At 40.7% G+C, this 23649-nt stretch overlaps 1 protein-coding gene and 3 pseudogenes across 9 annotated transcripts in view; 2 read left to right on the top strand and 2 right to left on the bottom strand.

Annotated features, from left to right (window-relative positions):
* Ccdc158 (coiled-coil domain containing 158) overlaps positions 1-23649 on the top strand; it is a 77242-nt gene that overhangs the window by 51235 nt on the left and 2358 nt on the right. For 2 of the 9 annotated variants that reach the window (XM_087215862.1, XM_004848032.4), the window contains 6 exons: positions 7703-7851; positions 10241-10300; positions 14827-14892; positions 14968-15032; positions 17761-17916; positions 22392-22499. In XM_087215862.1, coding sequence (XP_087071988.1) covers positions 7703-7851; positions 10241-10300; positions 14827-14892; positions 14968-15032; positions 17761-17916; positions 22392-22499 — 604 coding nt within the window. Of the gene's footprint in view, positions 1-7702; positions 7852-10240; positions 10301-14826; positions 14893-14967; positions 15033-17760; positions 17917-22391; positions 22500-23649 lie in introns of those variants that run through there. The other 7 variants (XM_021261027.2, XM_087215859.1, XM_021261028.2 and 4 more) reach the window with 7 other exon arrangements.
* On the bottom strand, positions 17-6153 carry LOC147827139 (V-type proton ATPase subunit G 1 pseudogene; annotated as a pseudogene).
* Positions 13901-14451, bottom strand: LOC101714382 (single-stranded DNA-binding protein, mitochondrial pseudogene; annotated as a pseudogene).
* LOC110349956 (ADP-ribosylation factor-like protein 2-binding protein pseudogene) lies at positions 17926-20456 on the top strand (annotated as a pseudogene).

Below are 23649 nucleotides of genomic sequence, written 5' to 3'. Positions count from 1 at the left end.
TATTCTGTGAGAGCATCTACAATGCTAATCTATAGAACAGGCACTTCTTTCTTCTGTCCATTTGTGCAGCAGTTTTCATGGATTTCTCCAGAACTTTTTCCCTGTTCTGCTGGAATTAGGTCTGGAGGATGACCATCTTCTCCTGGGTCTCCTTTTCCACTTCACTGCTGCAGCTGCTAAGGCCGCGGTTTCCTTAGCCTTGAACTCTTTGTCACTCTGCAGGCAGTACTGTTCAATCTCAGCCTGAGCTTCTTCTTCACCCAGCTTCAGCCTCCAGTTCTTTTGCTTGAGGGCCTCAGACACCCTCTTCACAGCCTGCTTCTCAGCCTGCAGCAGCTGCTGCATTCCCTGCAACTGGCTGGCCGTGGCTGCTGTGGCTCACAGGGCCAAGTGAGCAGCCAATTTTCATTCTTGTTGTTACTAGTCTTAGCTCATGTTACTGTATATAATGTTTATATTTGTTGAGGTTATTAGGTTCCTGCACATAGCTTATCTTTTTTCTGCTTATTTCCCCTTCCCCCACCTCCTCACCTCTTACCTTGGACTACTTCCCCCACACTACTTCCCTATTGCAAGATATCCATCCCTTGGTCCCCTTCTATACATCCTTTATTATCCATCCTCTTTGTGCTCTGCCTCACTCAAATGAGAGATACTATATGGTATTTAAGTTTGTGTGTCTGATTTATTTCACTCAACATTATATTTTCCAGGTGCATCTATTTTCCTACAAATGTCTCAATTTTGTCACTCTTTAAAGCCAAGTAGTATTCCATTATATATAGATACCACATTTTCTTTATTCAATCATCTGTTGATGTCTATACAGGCTGCTTCTAGGATTTAGCTATTCCAAACTGTGCTGCTATAAATATTGATATGCATGTATTATTGTAGTATGATGTCTTAAGCTCTTTGGAGAAGATACCTAACAAGAGGATAACTGGGTCATATGAAATTTCTAATTTCAGTTCTTTGAGAAATCTCCATATTGATTTCCCTAATGGTTGTGCTAGTTTACATTTCTACCAAAAATGAAAGAGGGTTCCTTTTTCACCACATCCTTGCCAGCATTTGCTATTGTTTGATTTGTCGACATTGCCACTCTTTCCAGAGTAAGATGAAATCTTAGCATTGTTTTAATGTGCATTTCTCTAATGGCCAGAGATGTTGAACATTTTTCATATATTTGTTGACCATATTTATATTTTCCTCTGTGAAGTGTCTGTTTGTTTCTCTTGCCCATTTCTTGACTAGGTCTTTAATTTTAGGTGACTTAAGTTTTTTGAGTTCTTCATATATTCTAGATAGCTGCCTGAGGAGTAGCTGGGAAAATTTTTTCCCAACTGTAGATATTGGGTGCTGATCAGACCCCCAATCACCTGGCCAAGAGTACAGTGCAAGATGACAAAAGACAAGACAAAATCTTTACTGTATAAGGGGGGGCCGGGATGATCAAAGCTGATATCAGGCTAAGATGCTATCTCTGGGAGCTTGCCACTATTTATTAAACACAGCTTCTTGGAAGGGAGAAGGGCAATGCAGGGAACAATGGAGTGGACAGCACTGACATGAGCAGGGTCCTAGTAGCAAAGGAACAAAATATTCTAGCAGGAACAGATCATTGATTAATGGGAAATTTGTTTTTTCCCCTTAGATAAATGTTTGCTTCTATAGAAATTTTGAGTATGAGTCACATTGCCCTTAGCTGCAATATTGTCTTGCCATCCAAGACGTCACAGTGTCGCAGATCATTGAGACCTCAGCTGTGACCGGTGGCATGAGGAATTGTTCCGTTCCCATAGCACCAACTGCTGGCTCTTCAGGCAGGCCCTTGTGGGCTAATAGGCAGACTCAGATTTTTAATATGGAAAGCCAATTTATAAATTTGCAGCTCACTCAGGGTGGTCTCCATCAATTCCTCCTTTTTGTTTAGTAATTGTAGAAGCTGGATCAAGGTGAGTCCTGGCTGAATGTCTTCTAGGCATTGGTTGGTTCTGATTTCTCTATGGCATACGTGGATGAGAGGCAGTCCAACCTTCCTGGGTGGCACCCACAACATTTCTCCATTACTTCTTCCTCACATTATTAACTGTGACTGTGCAGGGTCATTTTACCTTTTAGTTAGGACATTTTTTTTTTTTTTTGGTATCCAGGATGGAACTCAGGACCTTGTGCTTGTGAGGCAGGTGGCAGAACCACTGAGCTAAATCCCCGGCCCAGGACATCCTTTTACAACACTTGTGCCTAGTGCATGTCTATAAATTTGTCTGTGTCAATGGAGTTCTAATGGAGTATATTTAGTGTCTGCAAGCATATTTTTAAAACAATTTAAGTAAAGGTTGCAAGATTTAATTGTGCCTGTAGAGGTAGCCATACTCCCCCCTTTTTGTTTCTGTTATTATATTTTTAGGGACAGATGAGTATGCTTAATAATGGCTTCGCCTGTGCATTATAAGGATCTATAATGTGTTTTACTGACTTAGCTGTCTATAATACTCCCCCTTCTAAAGAGCTATCCCCAACTGTGGTTAGGAGAGACGGGGCATAGTTTCTATCTAACTGCTTTGAGCTGAGAAGGGTTGATGTAGGGGAGACCACAGTTAGGGGCCTTTTCCAGGGAGCTAATTTAATAGTCCTTACATAGAAGTCATGTTATAGTTTAGCAGTTAAGAACTCTTGATAAGGTCAATCTGGCCATAGGAAGGGGAGGGGGCTTGAGGGCAGGAATGGGATAAAATAAAATAAAATCTATTAAAATAAAAAATAGGGGCTGGGAATTTAGCTCAGTGGTTCTGCCGCCTGCCTTGCAAGCACAAGGACCTGAGTTCAATCCCCAGTACCAAAAATAAATTTAAAAATAAATAAATAAATAAATAAATAAAGTCAATCTGGTGCATCTTGGTAAGAGGAATCTAGCACGTTTCTTGGTTTTATCTATATAATCACTTGGAGTTTGGTACCCTCTAGACAAAAATAAACAAAATTTTTTAAAAATTAGAGCATATATAATCAAAGTATAAGCACTAGAATGGAAAACCAGCAGGTTGGAGAAAGAGCCACATTTAAAAACTGCTTGTAAGATGGGGATTTAGCTCAGTGGTTCTGCCGCCTGCCTCATAAGTGCAAGGTCCCGAGTTCGATCCCTGGTACCAATAAATAAATAAACAAACAAACTGTTTTTAAGGAAAACAAAAAAACTGTTTTTAAGAGACTGAAATAGCAAGTATAACCCACTAGCTCTTAGACCCTTCCATTGATGGAGGTTATCTATAGGTCTGACATTTTATCATAATTTTTTCGAATTTTAGCTATAGAAAGATGGAAAGTTTGATAATTTTAAAGAATAATTTTTTACTTTTTTTTTTTAAGAATAATTTTACCTAAAAAATTTTAAAATTCTTGTTGAGTTCTTACAGATTTTGTCATAGTTTTTTCTAATGATTGGTAACAGTGGTCAGCCACCAGTGTAGCTGAAAACTGCCAGAAGGGATCAGCAATTGGATCCCCTTCTTATATCTAGCTTTATTACTAAGGTCTTGACTTTGTGTATCTTTTAGTTATACTTTTCTACTAGGTGTTCAAGACCAAGTTAAAGTGAGACTATATTAATTAGAATTAACCTCTTGCTATCTATCAAGGTCAGTTAAGTCTCTTCACGCATTACTTTGAAATCATGTATAGAGCCTCTCAGCTCTTGTCAGTATCAGTCATCAGGATGGGTCACGGCCTTGCTTGCCCGTGTTGCTTTCTATGAAAGCATGGGAGATTTCCCCCCTCTAGGTGTCCTTCCTTTGGTACACTATATATTTGTTGATTCTTATCTTAAAGCTAAAAGATCATAAGGCTGTTTTGCTACTCTTGGCTTGTCATCAGTGCAAGGGTTTGAAAGAGAGATGGTGGAAGGTGAACAGGCCCTTAGGAAGGAGTATGGCAGAGATGTGCCAGTGTGCTCTGCTCCTTGCTCCCAGGAGAACGGGAGTTCTGTGACACTCTGTCAGAGCTTAGCACATGTCCTGCAAGGTTTGGTTTATGACTCTTCTTGACAGAATCCGAGATCCAGAGCCTATCAGTAGCTAGCAAAATAAAAAAAGAGGATTACTTTGGTGGCATGTGACACTTTCCCCAGAGGAGGGGAAAAGCAAGGCATATAGGGCCGGGGATTTAGCTCAGTGGTTCTGCCGCCTGCTGCGCCAAGCGCAAGGTCTCGAGTTTGATCTCAAGTTTGATCCCCAGTACCAAAAAAAAAAAAAAAAAGGCATATATTTCTCATGCACCAAATTTAAACCCTAGAGAAAGGATCATCTTGAAAGGAACCCCCCTGAAGAAGACCTCTTTGTGGGCCGACACTACCTCCCCAGGTTAAAAGTGCTTGAGAGTTCTGGGTTGGTCAAGAGCACTCATAAGTCTGCTGCATAATTAGGGTTCATAGCCGGGGATTTAGCTCAGTGGTTTCGCCACCTGCTGTGCAAGTGCAAGGACCTGAGTTCAATCCCTGGTACCAAAAAAAAAAAAATAATAATAATAATTAGGGCTCATAAACCTGTTCACCTGGTTCAGAAGTCCCCAGACATCACACCAGGGACCACTCTGTAGGATCTTATTTCCCTACTCTAACTCTTCCCTTCCATCTCTAACCAAAGATGGGCCCAAAACATAGGTACAAAGTATAGAAGGAGTAAAGAAAAAAAGGAAAAGGAATTTATACTAATTCTTTACTGAAGCCTCTCAAGGCTGAAATGGTCCTCTCAACTTGTGTAAATTTACACATTGCAAAACAATGAGTGGAAAACACATCAAAATGTTAATGGTATGTGTTTTAGTCAGCTTTCCTATCACTGGGACAAAATACCTGATACCTGTACCTTGAAAGAGGAGAGGTGTATTTTGGCTCACATTTTTCAGAGGTTTCAGTTCTTGGTTGGTCTGCTCCAAAGTAGAATGGTATGGTAGAGGAGCATAGTGGAGGAACCTGCTCACCCCATGGCAGCCAGGAAGCAGAGAAGGAAGGGAGGAGCCAGGGACAAGAATACACCTTTCCAGTCACACTCCCAGTGACCCACCTCCAACCAGGCCAACCTCCTAACAGCATATTCAGAATCCACAATGAGTGTAGCACCCCCATTATCCTGTCACCTTTCAAAAGCCTCTGAATGCATGAGACTTTGGGAGGACATTTTAGATCTAAACTATGACAATATTTATCTGTCTTCCTTGATCTGTGATGACCAAGCAGAGGCTATATAAGTACATTGCTGACTTGCTGTGGAGAAATTCCATCATTACTTCAGATTGGGAATTGGGCTGGACCTAGATCTTCAGGCCCCCTCCAGCCTTATATTTTTGTGATTTTTTTATACTCAAGCAAAATGTGGGTTATAGAGACCATGATGTTTAGACCAAGTCTTCACCTCTATGGTTATATTGTGTCTTAGAAGAGCAACATACATTTCAGAAGTTGAAAAGACAAGGGTTAGGATGAGGTCAATGAAAGAATGTTGTAGGACTGATTATGATTAATTGTTAAGTAAATGGTAGAATTGGATAGGTTTTAAAACTGTCTTGGGGCTGGTATGTAGCTCAGTGCTATATCTCTTACCATAAAATTTTTTGAGTCTTGTAAAGCACCAGTTACTCTGAAAGAACCTGGGTGTCGTGAAGATGGGGGTTATATTTATATGTTTATAGATTGTTACAGTGGTGATTTCTAATAAATGTCAAATGCTTAAACATTTTAACATTATCAAAGTCTATTGAATAAACTTTCTAGAGGGTAGAAGATACAAAGTTTAGGTTAGAGCTAAGGTGACTTAAGATTGGAATATGATAAGGTTCCCTTACTTAGGCACTTTCTTGTCACTGGAATATAATACTTGATTCCCACAATTTAAAGGAGGAGAGGTTTATTTTGGCTCATGGTTACAGTCCATGGTCACCAGGCTCTAAGGCAGAAACAGCATGGCAGAGGGCCATAGCAGAGGAAAGCTGCTCACCTCATGGCAGCCAGGATGCAGTGAGAGAGAGGAGCGAGGAGCAGAGAAGGGAGCTAGCCCCTTCAGGCCATGCCGCAGAGACCTCATCCAGCTAGACCCTACCTCCCAACAGCAAGTCAGCTATATTGCACTGCGATCTCTTCACTTTCAAAATCCCCATCTCTGAGCAGAGCAGAGTCCTGGGGCTCATTCTTGATCAAAACCATAACATTTACCAAGTTTATGAGGTTTTATTCCACATTGGATATTAGGTGTACCAGGACTAGGACAAGAACAAAACCAATGTTCAGTAAAATTGGATAATCTGCTAGCAGATAAATGTTTTTATTCATCATTAAGAAACTGTTTCGCATATTTATGCTTAAGTGAGTGAAGTCAAATTTAATACAGTAATATAATGTAGTCTGATTTATGAAACTTTAGACTCATCATGGCAATTTCCAGTTAAGATGACCATTGATATCCTGAAAAGACCATTCTTCACACACTGTACTTTCAGCTAGGCAGCTTGTGAGAGCTTCAGTCCAGTGTTGGTTGTGGTTCATCTGGGGGTTGGGAAGTGGAGGGAAACCCAAAATCCAAAATTTTGCAGTGTTCATCCTCTAGCACCAACCTGTGTTATGGGTGAAAGTGTACTGTGGGACGGACGTCTCAGCCAAACAGCTCAGGGACTCGGAGGGCAGCTTCTGATGGCTGTGGGCTCCCTCTTGATGTGCCTCTTAGGAACATGTGCACATCTTAATGCATCGAAACATTCACTAGAAAACATCATGTCAATTTGAAGATCTTAGGTTTTTCTCAATTGCCAACTAATACAGTTTGAAAATCTTTGATGTTGAATTCTCTATATCTCAGTGGTAGAGTGCTTGCTGAGGATGGGCAAGGCCCTGGGTTGATTTTCAGCACTGAGAAATACTGGATGTCTTTTCTCATCAGTAAAATGTGGGGAATAGATTTGCACATTTCTAAAGAGTTCTGTAGAGTTCTGTTGCTTTATAAAATTAGTTTAGCCTAAAACAAAATACAAAATTATTTTGCCAAGATGTAGTTGAAAATATTTAATAACATAGTAAAGATGTTCATACTACATTGTTAAGAAATAAAAATTTTAAAATAGGGCCAGGGATTTAGCTCAGTGGTTCCGCCGCCTGCCTCACAAGTGCAAGGTCCTGAGTTCAATCCCTGGTATCGAAAAAAAAATTTTTTTTTAAATTAATGTGTGTAGTTTGATCATCACATAGATTTGTAAATTACATATAGTACTCTATTGATCTTGTATTTTGTAGTACCAGAGATTGAAATCACGACCTTTGCACTGAGCTACATCCCCACTGGGGATTGAACTCAAGACCTTGTCCTTGAAAGGCAGGTGGCAGAACCACTGAGCTAAATCCCCAGCCATCCCTTTTTAATTTTGGCAACAGAGTCTCACTAAGTCACTGAGTTCCCTAGGCTGGGTTTAAACTTTTGATCCTCCTGCCCCAGAATCCCAGAATTCTGGGATTACAAGTGTGTGTTGCCACGCCCAGCTTCTCTATTGATTATTGATTGGTTATTCCTGGCTATCCCTCTATACTAAAATTTCAGGTGATTTTTATTTTCCTCTTCTTACTCTTCCATAATTTTTATTTACCAGTTGAATTAATTTTCTAACAGAAAAACCATATCTGAGAAAAGAATTGTCATTGTTCTATACACTTTTAACTCAGCACTCCAGGAAGACCACTGCACTGAAGGAAGACCCCACGAAGGACCTGAAACAGCTCTTGCAGGAGCTGAGAAGCGTGATCAATGAGGAGCCAACTGTGCAGCTGAGCAAGGCAGAGGACAAAGGGAGAGCACCATCGCTGGGGGCCTTGTGCGTGGCTGTGTAGGATGGAACTCAGGAGGGGAAACCTGTGCACATGGCACTCTCTGGAAGGTTGAGGTTTAAATAACTTTGGAGAATGTCTGAAGTTGTCAGGAGAAACAAAGTAAAAGTGGAAGAGTTAAGCAAAAGTAAAAGAAACTTGATATCAGGAGAAAATAATACATTCTGTTTAGATACCCATCAGTGGAAGGTGTTACTCAGAGTTACATTTGTATAGTAATTTATAATTCCCAGCACATTTCACATTAATAATCTCATTTGAATATCTCAACAACACCTGAGACCAGGGGTCATTCATACCATTTTATAAATAAGAAAAATGCCAGTCTCAAAGGTTGATTTGCTTGCAGCACACACACTAGGACCCCAAGAGCTTCCTAACTCTCCAGGAATAGGTATAAGCTGACAAGAAAGGCCTTGGTTCCAGTTATCTCCAGTTAATAGACCCAAAAAGGATTCGGCCAGCTCACCCTAACCCTAACATAGTTGTAGAAATCAGTAGCATTTTCATTGTCTTTTCAAATAATGTTTTTTAAAATTGTATTTTGTGCTGTCATTTAGGTTAGTTTATCTTAAAGCATGTTAATATCATATATATATATTTTTAGTATTATAGCCCATTTTTGTAATACTCATTTCTGATTATATGGCAGTTACTTAAATGTTGTTAGTGTATATATATTATCCCAAGGTACCAAAATATTGGCTGGATTTTTCCAATTGTTATTAATAATAGTAATAGCCTAATTACCTCGCATAACTTACATTATCCAAATCACATAGTGTCCGAAATGTTTCACTGACTCCTCCATCAAAGAGTATTTTCACTTGGAGAACACTTTCATTGTTGTCACAACTACAGTGTGCCTTCTAAGCCAGGGCAGTATTAGTTAGCTTATTTGACAATTGCATAATCTTAGGCATAAGTTGACTTGCCTCCTTCAAGAAAGCTAAAGCAAAACCAGAAGTAAAAGCCCAGGCACTGGTTCTCAGCACCAATCATTTCATAGAATTACCATGCTTCCCTGAACCAGTTTCCAGCACGCCAGCCACTAACAATACAGTTGAACTGTACTGGACTGTATTAAACATAAAATATAGGGGCCGGAAGGGCCCAAGTTCGACCCCTGGTACCAAAAAAAATATATAGGGGCCGGAGATTTAGCTCAGTGGTGTGGCCACCTGCCTCGCAAATGCAAGGTCCTGAGTTCAATCCCCAGTACCAAAAAACAACAACAACAAAAATATGTTTTGTCCTTGCCTTTAAAGCATTTATGTTAATTTTTTGTAATCCTACAAATCACCTTGTCACTAAAAATTAAACTCCCCCTAGTGCTTAATACTCCAGAGAAAGAAAGCATTTTTGATTTGATGAATTCCAGAGGTAGCTTTTTGTTCAATTTTCTTGGAAGCCTAAAACCCACAGTTGTGTGTTAAACATCTGGATGTGGTGGTGCAAGCCTGTGATCCCAGAAAGTGGGAGGTTAAGGCAGGAGAATTGTAAGTTTGAGGCCAGCTTGGGCTACATAGTGAGTTCAAGGCCAGCCTGGACTACATAGCAAGAGTGTATTAGTTATTGTCTTCGTTGCTGAGACAAAATGCCCAACACTCAAATGAAGAAAGGTTTGTTGTAGCTCAGAGTTTGTAGAGGTTTTAGTCCATAGTCAGCTGGCTCTGAGGCAGGGTAGCATGACAGAGAGGCATCACAGAGGAGAAAAAGTCCATGGCAGGCAGACAGGAGTCAGCAAAGCAGCAAGCAGCAGCAGTAGAGGCACCAAGAGAAGGAGTCTTCCCTCTCTCCCTTCATTGTCTAGTCTGTAAGCCTAGTGATTAGTGCTGCTCACACCCACAGTGAGGCATGCTTACTCTCAGTGTCACACCCTTAATCCTAGCATGGCACACCCTAGATCTGGCCACCTCCTCCAAAAAGCCCACCTATGACTGTGTGAGGCTTTGGGGGATACATCTAGATAAAACAGATACAAGCCGTGACAAAGCCCCTGTTGCAGAAAAAAAAAAAAAAAACCAGAAAAGAAAAGAAAAATTAAATACATGTGAGTAATTGATTATATTTTTTAAATCCAATCTTTTTTTTTTTTTTTGGTACCAGGGATCAAACTCGGGTCCTTGTGCTTGCGCAGCAGGCGGCAAAACCACTGAGCTAAATCCCTGGCCCTAAAAATCCAATCTTGCTGAGTGTGGTGGCCCACACCTATAATCCCAGCACTTGGGACACTGAGGCAGGAGGATCACCATGAGTTCAAGGCCAGTCTGGGCTACATAGTGAGACGTGTCTCAAAAAAACAAAACCAACAAAGAAAATCAAATCTAGAAATTGATCTGCATGTAATTAATTGAGTTATATTTATCTAAACAGGGATGATAGGGTAAGAGATTGCATTATCGAATCAAGCCTGAGATCAGACATATGTCATAGGTAAGAATAATCTATAATTCTGAATCTAATTAATTACCCAAGGATCATTATGTGGCTTGGTGAAATGAGAGGGTCTGGTTGGATGATTTTCATGGAACTTGGCAGACATTTTGGTCCATGAAGGAAAGCTATTACATTGTCTAACTGACTCTAAAAAAGATTTCAATTAAATGTACGAATTTACTTTCCAGAAATCAGCTTCATATGCACTTTCTGCTTTTTTGCTGATTATATTAGCTTTGTTTCACTATTACAAAATATGTGAAGTAATTAATTTATAAGAGAAAAAAGGTTTATTTAGTTTATAGTTCTGCAGGTTCTAATCCAATACTGGCCTCTTATGGGGCACCAGTGGTGTGGACTCACTGCTCACCTCATTATCAGGAAGCAGAAGAGACAAAAAGGGGCCAGAATCCCACAGTCTCCTTTGGGTCTTGTGCCCTGTAACCTAAGGATCTCACCTCCTAAAGGCTCTACCACTGTCCAGTAGTGCCCCCTGCTAAGGGCCTTTGGGGGACACTCTGTATCAAACTATAGCACAGATGTTTTACTACAGGAAGCTGTGTGCTCCTGGGGAAGTAATGACTTGGTCTACGTTTTTACATATTTACAATTGCTTGTATAGTGATTTTGAAGAGTGGTCCAGGATATGATGATTTCTTTCTTTCTTTTTCCTTTTTTTTTTTTTGGTACTGGGGATCAAACTCGGGACCTTGCGCTTGCAAGGCAGGCGGTGGAACCACTGATCTAAATCCCTGGCCCAAGGATATGATAATTTCAATATGAAGTTATAAGAATAGTCTTACTGAAAACAATTCAGTAATTGAATAGCTGAATTTTTAAGTGAAATCATTAAAAAGAGCAGAAAGAAAGCCAAGTGTGGTTGCACATCCCTGTAATTCCCCCACTCAAGAGCCTGCAGCAGGAGAATCACCACGAGTTAGGTATACAATATGATGACATTCAACATTGGGAATTTATACCTTTACATGATGTATCTTGTTCCCCATTCCCCTTCCTTCCCTTCAACCCCTCCACCTCTCCCTATTTACAAAGACTTTGTTTCTGTTTTTTCCTTTTCTCATATTTATTCCTTTCCCTTCTTTCCTTTCCCCTACCCCTCCCACTTCCCCTTCCCCTTTAGACTTTTTTTCCCTATTTCACATTATCTGTTATACATTTTGATCTTCATTTACACTCAGTTTCTCACAGCAGAGAAACTATTCGGTATTGACACATGGGTGTCCTATTTATTTCACTTAAAAGTATGGCCTCAGTGTGCATCCATTTAACTATAAATGTCTCTAGTTTCTCGTTCTTTATGACTTGTACTCCATTTTATTAAAAAACCACATCTTCTTTATCCAGTCTCCAGTTGATGGGCAATTGGACTGTTTCCAAGTTTTAGCTATAACAAACTGTGCCACTATGAACATGGGTGCACATATATTGTTGTGGTATGATTCTTTCAGTTCTTTTGGGAAGATACCTAGCAGGGGAATAGCTGAGTCAAATGAGACCTCTAATCCTAGTTCTTTGAGGTATCTCCATATTGATTTCCACAGTTGCTGGACCAGTCTGCAATCCCACCAACAGTGGAGAAGGGTTCCTTTCACCCCACAACCCCACCAGCATTTGTTATTGGTTGATTTCTTGTTAGCAGCCATTCTTTTTGGAGTAAGATGAAATCTCAGCATTGATTGCATCTGCATCTCTCGAATAACCATTTTTTCTCAGCTGCATAGTTTATTCTTCCTCTTTTCTGATTGTTTTAGAATCACCTCTATTTATTTAATCTGATCTATTCGGGGAGGCACTGTTTTCCATGTATAGATTAGAAGTAGAGACTCTTTTTACTTAAAAACTTTCCAAGGTCATACATCTTGTAAGCAGAGGAGCTCAGATTTTAACTTGGTCTGGCTGGCTCTAGAGTACATACTGTGGCCACTACAGCATACTGCTCTGGGGACCTAGACTGAGTGTTCAGGAAGGAGCTGAATCAGAAGCAGAGAGGAACTACTTTCCTGAGGTAACCAAAGCTCTGCCATGACTAGAAAGATCTGCTTCCTTCAGCACTGAGGTTACCAGAGTGCTGTATCTTATGAAAACAATCTATATTCTCAAAAACACTGAGAATTGTTTTATAGTTTGGCAGCTAAATAAAAGGCAACTAGAATCTCATAACTGTGTATGTATCTAATCTGTTGTGGTATTGACCTTCTGGAAACTCTAATATATATTTGTGAAAGGGAGAATTAAAAAGCAAATAAGAGAGCCAGGCATAGTGGCACATACCTGTAATTCCAGTGTAATACCACAGCGAGCAGGAGGTCTAGAGACTTAGAGATTTTCAGTGGCAAGACCCTTCTGTTCCTCAGGTTCTTGCTCTCACCCCAGCAGGAATGCAAGAGGGGAGTGAGGCTGACCCAAAGCCAAAGATCCCCCAGCTTGTCCAGTGCAGAATGAGGAACTCAGGAAACAAGTAGTGTGGAGCAGAGGTTTACTTAAGGATATCTTGAAGGCAGGGATAAAGCTGTTGAGCAACAAATTTGCTCAGCAGGGAGAGCTAGAAAGGTGAGCTACTTGGGATGGTGTCCTTGCTCTGCCCATTTTTATAGGGGTGTTAAGCCAATCAGGATCTTAGTCTTTGTTGTTGCAGTGAGCTTATTGCTAGGATGGGCTAAGGTTTATGGAGTTTTAGGGGGTCTCCAGTATACAAAACCAGGTCTCTAAGAATAACTTCTATACCTGTAAGGGTTCACAAAGGGCAATTTCCAGTAACCAGGTGGTCATTTTTATAGCCATCATCCACACCACCTTAGCCATCCCCTACATTTCTTCCTACCTCCCCTTCCCAGTCCTTACATTCCTCCCTCTGCCTTAGGATGGGGAATAAGTAGGGGTCTTGTCTTTACCCCTTTGTTTGCTGATTGGATATTGGGCTTGTTGTAGGAGTTTGGTCTTGTGGGATGATAGAGAATGGGGTAGGCATGGCAGCCTGCGCTAGGAGGGGCAGTGTTGCCTGCACAGAGGCAGGGGTCAGAAACACAGACTCAGCTCTGAAGCACAAAGCTGCTTGAAAACTACTTGCTGCTCAGAGCCTGTATTTTCTACTCTCTAAAAAGGGCTAGGGTCTTTTAATCTTCCCCAGGACTTTCTTCTGACCCAACACCAGCACTCTGGGAGTCTGAGGCAGAGGGATCACAAGCTCCAGCCCAGCCTGGGTAACTTAACGGCTTAGCAAGAACCTCTCTCAAAATAAAATAAAAAAATATTTTTAAAAAGAGCCAGGGATGTAGCTCAGTTTGAAGTCCCTGGGGTCAATCACGAGTAACACACACACACACACACACACACACACACAATCTTAGTATTGCAATGCAAGTAACTTTAACCTCACAACCCTCTGAAACAGAACTACCTTGAAAACTATCAGAGTATCTCTGACTGATAACCCACAGAGACCTGTGTTTTATTTCAGTTTGTTGACTTAATTAAGCTTTAAAGTTGGTTTTTTAAATAAAATATCATTTTAATTCTTGTCCTTAAAACTATAAAGATTATACATGATTTGAAAATGAGACTGTACCAAACAATGTCAAAAGAATCATCCATTCATTCTTTTCCTTTTGTCTGGTCACTCAAAAAGATAATGTTATCAGCTATGATTGTTGTTGCTTGTCACCTCACATTATTTTTATCCATGTATTCACCATAGTCTATTTTCCCTTCCACGAAAACTCAACACCCCTTTTCACATACTGATATGCTACATCTCTAAGGCCTGGCCAAAACATTAATATTTGGTGCCATGTCGTCTTTTGACTGACATCACCTATTTGGTATGCTTCACTGTCCCCTGATCGCCACATCTCATTTGTTGCTAGAGAAAATATGGTGACTGGATTTTTTCCTTCCACCTGTCTCATGACAGGGTCCTGACCCACTCGCCCAAGCAACTGTACCCGATTTAGAGATCTTTCAAGCACAAAACTGCTGGCTACTTCAGACTCATGTCTTACAAACTGACGAATCACCTGTAATAAAGGTCTTCGAAGAAGCATGGCTCCTATCTTCTTTTTTTACAATCTAATCTTTTGGGCTCTTCCTGACGCGCTAGCCAGCACTACCTCTACCATGGAGATCGCTTCCAGGGCCTAAGCTTTAAAGTTTTATAAACATACTGCTAATGCTAAGAGAATTTTGTTGTTATTATTGTCTTAGGTTTCTTTGTTTTAAAATGAGTCATTAAGATTGTTCTTCTTAGCTGGGGATTTAGCTCAGTGGTGCCATGCCTCCTGCCTTGCAAGTGCAAGGTCCTGAGTTTGATCCCTGGTAGAGGGAGGGGGGCAGGATTGTTCTTCTTAGAATCCATCAAAAAAGAGATTTGGGTGTATAACTATTATTACACAGAAATGAATTTTCTAACCAAGATTGTATATGATTCCTTTCATCCTGCAGAATGTTCATAGGTACTGAAAGTAGTAAGATAAAGCAACTTAGCATCTCCCTTGTGTGTGTTTTAGGACTTGTGCGGAGCAGAGTCATGCTCGCCACCCTGATCGTATGATCTCAGCCTTCACATGTGCCAGGTAGCTTGCTTCTGTCCATAGCTCTTCATGCTTTGTGCAAACCAGAAAGCTCACATTATCATTCTTATGTTTCAGGGAGCCAGTTCTGTTACATGCAGAACTGGAAGATCCATCTAGTTGCTTCACATTCCCTTCTACAGGTGAGTTTTCAATGAAGACACAGAACCCTGCAGTGTCCCCGTTCCCATGAGTGTGAAGGCCAAGGTCCTGACATAGCCTGAGAGTCCCCATTAACTGTCTGGGCTTGTTTCCTGCTACTGCTTTCTCCATTCATCTGGTTTGTCCATCCTTGAACTCTTCCTGAGCTGCCCAGCCGCTTCCCTCCAGTGGCTCCAGAGCTCCATGTGCACATGGGCACGCACTGTGCTCCCTGCAAAGCAACCCCTCACCTCCTTTAGAGCTTTGCTCAGATCCCACTCACAGATCCCTATGAGACTTGGCTCTGACCACCTTATTTTAAAATCACAGACTGTCCACACTTGCAGTCCCCTCTTACCTTTTCCTTTGAAATCATCTAACATACTATGTAACTTAGCAGTTTACAGCATTCATTGGGTCACCAGCCTTCAACTGTCTGCTTCCCTGATACAGCTCATGTACCTAGAGCCTTCCGAACACAAAGCAGGTCCTCAACAAATACTAGTTGAATGGCTGAAAGGAAAAGGAGAAGAACTGAGACAAATGTTTGTCTTTATCATTTCCAAGGAATTATAGATGAGATCATCTGTATAAAAACAAGCTCCTGCAGGCAAAGTAGCTCACACCTGTGATTCCAGCACACTAAGAGGCTGAAGCAGGAGGATCACAACTTTAAGCCCACATCTTTGGGCAACTAAGCAACTTAGCAAGACCCTGTATCAGTTTGTGTTTTTTAAAAAGGCTATGATGTAGCTCATTGTGAAAGCCCTGGGTTCACTCTTGAGTACCACCATCACTCCCCAAAAAGAGAAAAGTGGAAGGGAGGGAGGGAAAAGATAAGATGGAACAGGACTGACTGAAATCATAGCCATAGAGAAAATTACACAAAAGGCATTTTTTAAACCAGGAAGGAAAAAAATTTCAGGATGTGTTAAATTTAGTAAGCAAAGGAAAACCAACAGACACACAATCGATTTTCCTATGGAACAGAACAAAATAATTGGAAAAGACTGAACCTGAAAATAACAGTTATTCAACAAAAACAGTTATAAATCTGGACAGTAATAATGTAAATAGGGCTAGGCATGGTGGCACACACTTGTAATCCCAGCTCTGGGGAGGCTGAGGAAGAAGGATCATGGTGAGTTCGAAGCCAGCCTAGACTACATAGTGAGACCCTGTCTCAAAACACAAAAACAAAAATAATGTAAATAGGGAAACTTGAACTGTAATTGAAAAGAGATGGAAGGAAGATAAGTTCCCAAATCTTTTCTTTTTTTGTAGAAGTGTTAATATATCTAAAATGAAAACATAATAGTCTTAAATACAATAAATACAAATTCTTAATTTTTTAATCATCTTTGACTTGGGTGAAATCTTAGAAACTAATATTTTAAAAAAGAGCATTTACATAAAGTTGATTTCCTTAAGTTTATTTCAATTATATTTTTGCCTATTATTTTAATGATTACTTAGGACAAAAGAATATTCGTTATCCTTGTCTCTTTGGATTAACATGAATGAGTGCTTTTTACTTTTTCTCATATATTGTGAGTACCTTAGAACCCACTGACTCCATTCACTATCCTCCTAATTTTCATGTAGTTGTCACATATTTTAATTACAGATATAATCACAATAGATTGTCTGTATTGTTGTGTACAGTCATCATTTATTTAGATATACCTATGACTATATTTTTTAACTAGTATAATTTACTTATGCCTTTAATGTTTTCTTTGCCTACTGGTAATAAATTATCTCAGTTTCTGAAATTGTGTATATTTTATCCTCATTTTTGAAAAAAATTTTTGCTGAGCATAGAATTCTATGGTGACATTTTTCCTCTACCTCAAGTATATCATTACATTGTTTTTTGGCTTCCATTATCTCTCCTAAGAAGTCACCTGTAGGTTTAATTGCTGCTGGTTTAAATGTTATATGCTTCCTCAACCCTCCCATCTGCCCACCCCTTCCGGCAGCTTTAAGATTGTCTTGTCTTTTGTTTGCTTGTTTGTCTTAGCGGTTCTTATTGATATATCCAAATATAATTTCTTTATATAAGTAGAACCCATCTGGGGTTTGGAGAAAAACCTCTAAAACTATGGAAATCTGTGCTTGTAATCTCTAGCCTGTGGACCTCGTAGATCTGTACCTATTATCTATACATTTTTGTTTTGTTTTGTTTTTGGTACTGGGGATTGAACCGGGTCCTTGCGCTTGCGCAGCAGGCAGCAAAACCACTGAGCTAAATCCCCGGCCCATTATCTATACATTTTTATCTTGGTTTTGTTCCATGTCATCTTGTCTTCTTGATATCCCTGGTATTTTTATTGTCTAGCACTTTACAGTATATGGCAAAAATTTTACAGATGATTTGAGGCTGAGAATCAGGTTACCTTCTTCCAGAGAGTATTGATACTTGCTTTTGGTAGATAGCTGAGCTCATCAGCAGTCCCAGATGAATTTAATCAGACCAGGAGTTGTGATTTGGAGCTGGAGCCCAGGATCCCGCCAGGCAAGTCAAGCTCCTGTCCACCTGCCTCAGAGGCTCAGCCCTTGTGAAGGCACAGACCTTTCAGTTCCAACCGGAAACTGTGTGTTTACCAAACATAACCCTCTCCCCCCAGCCCCATCACTGGAAACATCATCAAAGTTGACTTCTTCAGAGATGCAGTTTACTATTGTTAATTAATTCTGTCTTTTACTCTTGTTCTTGCAAAATTGTAGCAAGCCCATCTGTGAAAAATTCAGCTTCCCGATCATTCACTTCCCCTAAGAAGTCTCCAGTGCACTCACTGCTCACGAGTTTGGCTGAAGATTCAGTAGGTTCCTCACCACAGTACGGATCCACCAAAACCATTCCCTCACCCGATTCTGCTAAAGGTAAGATTCCACCTGATGCCACTGATGGGACAGATTGAGGCCTTACTCTGCTAACTTGTAAATTCTTTTCCATGCTCACTAAGATTATGTGTGCTGTTCTCATATGCAAGCTCTAATCACTGCTAGGTAACTTATGCAGTCTTGTTTAAATAAAATAGTTCAGGGTACACATATGTAAAATGTAGGAATTAGATATAAAGGTTCTATTTTTCTCTGACATGAATAAGAAACTTTTTTCCTCTTTTATAAGACTGTAGGTCTTTTACATACCATGAGTGACTTTGCTGTCTTATTTACATTCTTTCCAACATGCTGTCCTTCAGTCTCTGCTTTTCTAAGTGATAATGTCTATTATACAAGCTTGTCAAATTTCTCATTTTTAATTTTGTGGGGGAGGACACTGGGGATGGGACCCAGAGCTACTCTAACACTAAGCTATATCGCTTGTAAATTTTATTTTTATTTTGACAAGGGTCTCACTAAGTTGGTCTCACTATGCTGGACTTGAACTTGAGTTCCTCTTACCTCAGCCTCCCTCAGTGCTAGGATTACAGGTGTGAACCACTGTGCCTGGCTTCATTTTTAAAATCTTAAGTTTATGTGTTATTTGATAAGACAAGTGGAAAAATTACTAGATTTACAAGAAGTGCCTGATAAACACATTGGTATTAAATGGAAGTTGAAGTGTTTCTCCTCGTGTGTGACTGTGAACAGGTCACAGCAGTGCCTTGGGGCTCGTCCCATTGATGAGGAGAAACCAGATGAGCTGTTGCATCGCTGTCGAGTTGGTTCTTAGTCTTTTGAAATTCTATGCTGTGCACGTTTCTAGATCCTAAAAAATGAAAATCAGGGGCAGCGGCGCTCCCAGAGTGGTCTGGTCCGGCAAGGGCGCCCGAGCCTGGCCTCGCACGGAGGTGCTGAGCTGGCTGGGCGGCGAGGCCTCCCCACGCTGGCTGGCCACCGTACCCTGGATGGGGGTGAGGGCTCCGCGAAATAGATCTGAGGGTGAGCCCGGGCCGCGGGCGTGGTAAGAGGCCAAGGAGCCCGCGCGCCCGCTCAGGTAGATGCGGCTCTGCGACGATGGACGCCTGGAGGAGGAGAACTTGGCTCTGTCCTTCTCCTCTGCCTCGGATGCAGAATTTGATGTGTGGTTGGATATTTAGAGGACATTATCATGGACGATGAGTTCCAGTTACTACAGAGAAATTTCATGGACAAGTACTGCCAGGAGTTTGAAGAAACAGAGGAGAATAAACTCACCTACACACCCATTTTTAACGAATATATTTCTCTAGTGGAAAAGTACATTGAGGAACAGCTGTTGGAGCAGATCCCAGGGTTCAGCATGGTGGCCTTTGCGACAACGTTACAGCACCACAAAGATGAAGTGGCTGGTGACATCTTTGATATGCTGCTCACAGTTACAGATTTTCTGGCTTTTAAATAAATGTTTCTGGACTACAGAGCAGAAAAGGAAGGCCGGGGTCTGGATTTAAGCAGTGGCTTGGTAGTGACATTGTTGTGCAAATCATCTACAATGCCAGCTTGCCAGAGCAGTCTATGGCACTAGGTAATGAATGGGATCATTCTGGATGTCACCAGCTAAACAGCTCAGAGACTTCAGCTGATGACAGCCGAAGAGTGCATCCTGAGTACTGCAGCCCTTCATTCATGTTTAGTATTGGTGCGTCAAAAACATGACCCGGGCCAGCGATTTAGCTCAGTGGTTCCGGCGCCTGCCTCAAAAGTGCAAGGACCCGAGTTCAATCCCCAGTACCAAAAAAAAACATGACCTGGTCCTCCTAGCCCTGTTTCTCCCCAATCACCTTCCTGTATTCAGTAACCCTAGTGCTTCTCTCCTGTGGACACCTCACTCAGGTGCTTCTGAGTCAGGCTCTAGAGCAACCCCATGCCAGCCATCCCTAGCTTCCCGAGTGGGCATGCCAATGTGGCTGTCAGCAGTGTGCAGGAGCCCACTGTCACCAACCCTCTGTCCTTTGTGTATTCATAGCTCTTTTTTACATAGGTCAGGGTTTCAGACTTTGCATGAGTCCTTTTGTGTATTCATAGCTCTTTTTTACATAGGTCAGGGTTTCAAACCTTAAGCCTCAGTGGGGTTTTTGTTAGGGAGTATTAATCCACGGAGGCACTTTCCTGAGCTAGCCGCCCAGCCTGAGATCTCAGAATCTCCTATGACCCCTGTCCTGGCTGGAGGAAGTGACCAAAAGAGATGCCCTTTATCTGAAAGCCCCAGTAAAACTCCAATCCTGGGCTGGGGATTTAGCTCAGTGGTTTAGCTGCCTGCTGTGCAAGCGCAAGGACCAGAGTTTGATCCCCGGTACCCCCCCAAAAAACAAAACTCCAATCCTGTCTCACATCTGCAGTCCTTGTAACATCGTCTTCTGCTGTTCCTGATGTAGTCTCCCTGTTTCTAAAAGTCTCTTTTTAAACATTCTTTTCAAGAAAATATTTTATAGATGAATACTCATGCTAACCTAGTGGATATGATCTTGGAACTTCCATGACTACCCACTTAAAGATCAAAGTATTATATGCTGTGTGCTCTGTAGTTGTCAGTGCTGTGGAGGCAAAAGTGCTTTCTACATTGCTGTGGATACATGTGCTGCAGATAGACTAAAGCTATCTTTCTATTGTAGTAAACTAATGCTATACTGCTGTTGGAGCATGTTAAGAGTGTTTCTGCACGCTTGCTTAAATCTTTTCTGTACAAGCCACTCTGTTGGGTTTCTGGTGGAATAGGTACAGACTGCAATTTCTTCTTCCTGTCCAGACCTCTGCTGCCAACATGGTGCTCCCTGTCCGACTTAGCATGAGTGGGGGCAGTGGACCCTCTACTGGTCACCTGTCAGCTCTGACTTGGCACAGTGTTTGGTAGACCATTACCAACCTAGAAATAAATCTCATCTCTACAAAGAAGAAAAACAGTTCAATTCCTAATGTGTACTTTTTGTTCTTTTTTTTTTTTTTGGTACTGGGGATAGAACTTGGGTCCTTGTGCTTTTGAGGCAGGCAGCAGAACCACTGAGCTAAATCCCTGGCCCTCTAATGTGTACTTTTGATTTCATTTTTTATAGTGAAAATACGAATCTGTACTTTTATTCACTTCACTTGACCATTCTGGTTTTAAAGGATAAGCTATGAGCTAAAAAAAAAAAAAAAAGAAAGAAAGAAAGAAAGAAAGAAAATCAGAATTTAATCACATTTTTAGTGGGTTTTTTTTGAACTTTTTGCATTGTTTTTTCTTCTCTTATGTCTCAAAGCTTTTCATTTAGTATTTTTAAAAATTTAAAGTATCGGGCCGGGGATTTAGCTCAGTGGTTCTACCACCTGCCTTGCAAGTGTAAGGACCCAAGTTCTATCCTCGGTACAAAAAAAAAAAAAAATTAAAGTATCAAATCATTTACCTCATAGGGCAGTGGTCATGCAGCAGTAGACTATGCTGCTTGTCTCCTTGGTATAAAACTTGTGTTACATAAGAACATGGCCTGTTGCTCCCCATCATCAGATACTCATAAAACATTTTAAACCATTCATGTGAAAACTCTGTCTAAGAAATTGTTTCTCCTCTTGAATTAAAATAGTTCCTATATAATTGCTTTTAATATTAGTAACTATAATGAGTAGGAATTTTTTTTTCTGGTACTGGGGATCAAACTCAGGACCTTGCACTTGCCAGGCAGGCACGTTGCCAGTGAACTAAATCTTTGGCCCTTTTAATATCTATAATGAAAAGTGGTATTTGATAGGAAAATGAGCCAACAAAAAATTTTGTCAAGATTATACAGCTATTCAGGGGTTAAGATCAAATGAAAATCTTCAAGTACTGGGGATATAGCTCACTTAGCACGTGTAAGTCCCTGAGTGTTCAATCCCCAGCAGCACAAAATAAAAACTAATTGAAATCTTCAGCTCATCGAATTAAAGTGTTTTTAGAGATTGACAAAACTTTTCATACTTATTGGCAAATATTTTCATGCCTTGGCCCTCTTAAGTTGCTACTGCCTTATTGTAGGTCCCCTGAGGCCAACTGAGCATCCATACAACACTCTTCCATCACATAATACCATCCTTATTCAGGTGACATGACTGGCACAGGCCTCACACGTTCCAAAGTGGTGCTAGTGTCCGAGTTAGATCTTGTTCTCCTACACCCTGTGCATCCAGAAGTCCTTAGGTTTGGTGTGAACACCGACCACTGCTCAGTGGAGTCAGACTGGAAGTACTCTTCTCCCCTGTCCATTTGTTACTCCATAGTTAAATAATAGTAAATCAAATTGTTTTGAAACAAAATCAGCTAGGCTAGTGGTGCAATATTTAGACAGGAAACTTTTTTCTTCATTTTAAAAGTTTGAAGTTCTTTATTTTAAAGGAATAGTTCTTTAATCTGTAATTAGAAAATTTCTAAAAAATATCAAATAGACTTTTAATATCACATCTAAGCAATTTTCTAATAGATTCACAGTCTCTGCCAGTAGAAACAACAGGGAAAACATGCAGGAAACTTCAGAACAGACTGGAAAGCTTGCAAACCCTGGTAGAAGATTTGCAGCTGAAGAACCAAGGTACAGTGCATTTTTGGAGGGGACTTTTTGTTTATAATACTTCCCTTCCCTTCAGGTTAAGCCTTCTGTCTATTGTCCCACTCAGAAGCCACTGAATCTGCAATTCAGAAACCTTACTCAAAACATGAGGGTTCAAACCCTAGTGCATGACCAGGCCCTGGTTTAATTGTCGGACCCTGGACCCTGGGCAGGTCCTGGTAGCCCTACCCTCCTCTAACAGGGCAATAATCCTGCCAGCCAGCCCTCAACTAGGGTTGCTTTTTCATGTGCAACTTGCCCACACACACTTTCTTGTCCCTGTTTTCTCTGTAGACAAGCATCTGTATGATGGTTGCCAAGATAGAATTATAGTCCATAGCCAAAAAAACAAAATAACGGTATTTAGCTGACATGGAATGTAAATGAACATAGTGGCATAAGAGACTATGCCACCCAGTGAATCACAAAATAGAAAGATAAGCCACTTCTAAAAATACTAAAGCCATTTGCATGGAAGCTGTTAGAATCTGCAGTGACGGCCAGCCCTTTGGCTTAAGTTCTGAGGGCCATGAATATGGGAGAGCTATTGTATTTCCTCCTTTTCTGACATAAATTCTTCAATCTGGAAGTCTTTTTCAGAGAGACTGATATTGGAGTACATCTGTTATTCTACCTTTCCATCCCTAGAGAATGTGAGTTGCTAGGTGATATTTTTTAAAGAATAAATACTTATAAAATAAATTTAGTCTTATTGCTAATAATAGTTACTGCAAGCATTTACTGAGTACTTCTTGCATGCCAGGCCCTGTGATTTTCTCCCTGTTGTCCTCACAGTAACTCTGGGAGGTGGGTGCTGCTGTTATTGTCATATGAAAATGAGGAAACTGAGGGAAGAGCAGTATCAGAGTTCTGTGTCACACAATGAGTAGTAGAGCTGGGGCTTGACTCCTATAATTTCTGACTCCAAAATTCACATTTTCTTAGTGCACTGAGGTTATACAGTATCATGTTTTTATTCAGAAAATTCCAAATCCTTTCTGATAGCACCAGCTCCCTGTGTATGTAAACATTAAGATAAAAGTTTCATCTTTAGTTTATTGTGAGGTGGTTTTTACTCTTTAAGGAAGATGCATTATTTCATTAGCCCTATTTTTAATTCACACTTTGACTT

The sequence above is a fragment of the Heterocephalus glaber genome, unplaced genomic scaffold (genome assembly GCF_053883595.1).
Source record: "Heterocephalus glaber isolate CG9 unplaced genomic scaffold, H.glaber_assembly_v1.0 deba00001454, whole genome shotgun sequence".
Lineage (NCBI taxonomy): Eukaryota > Metazoa > Chordata > Mammalia > Rodentia > Bathyergidae > Heterocephalus > Heterocephalus glaber.
The sequence above is the reverse complement of the archived record's forward strand: the minus strand, read 5'-3'. Positions and strand labels throughout refer to the sequence as shown.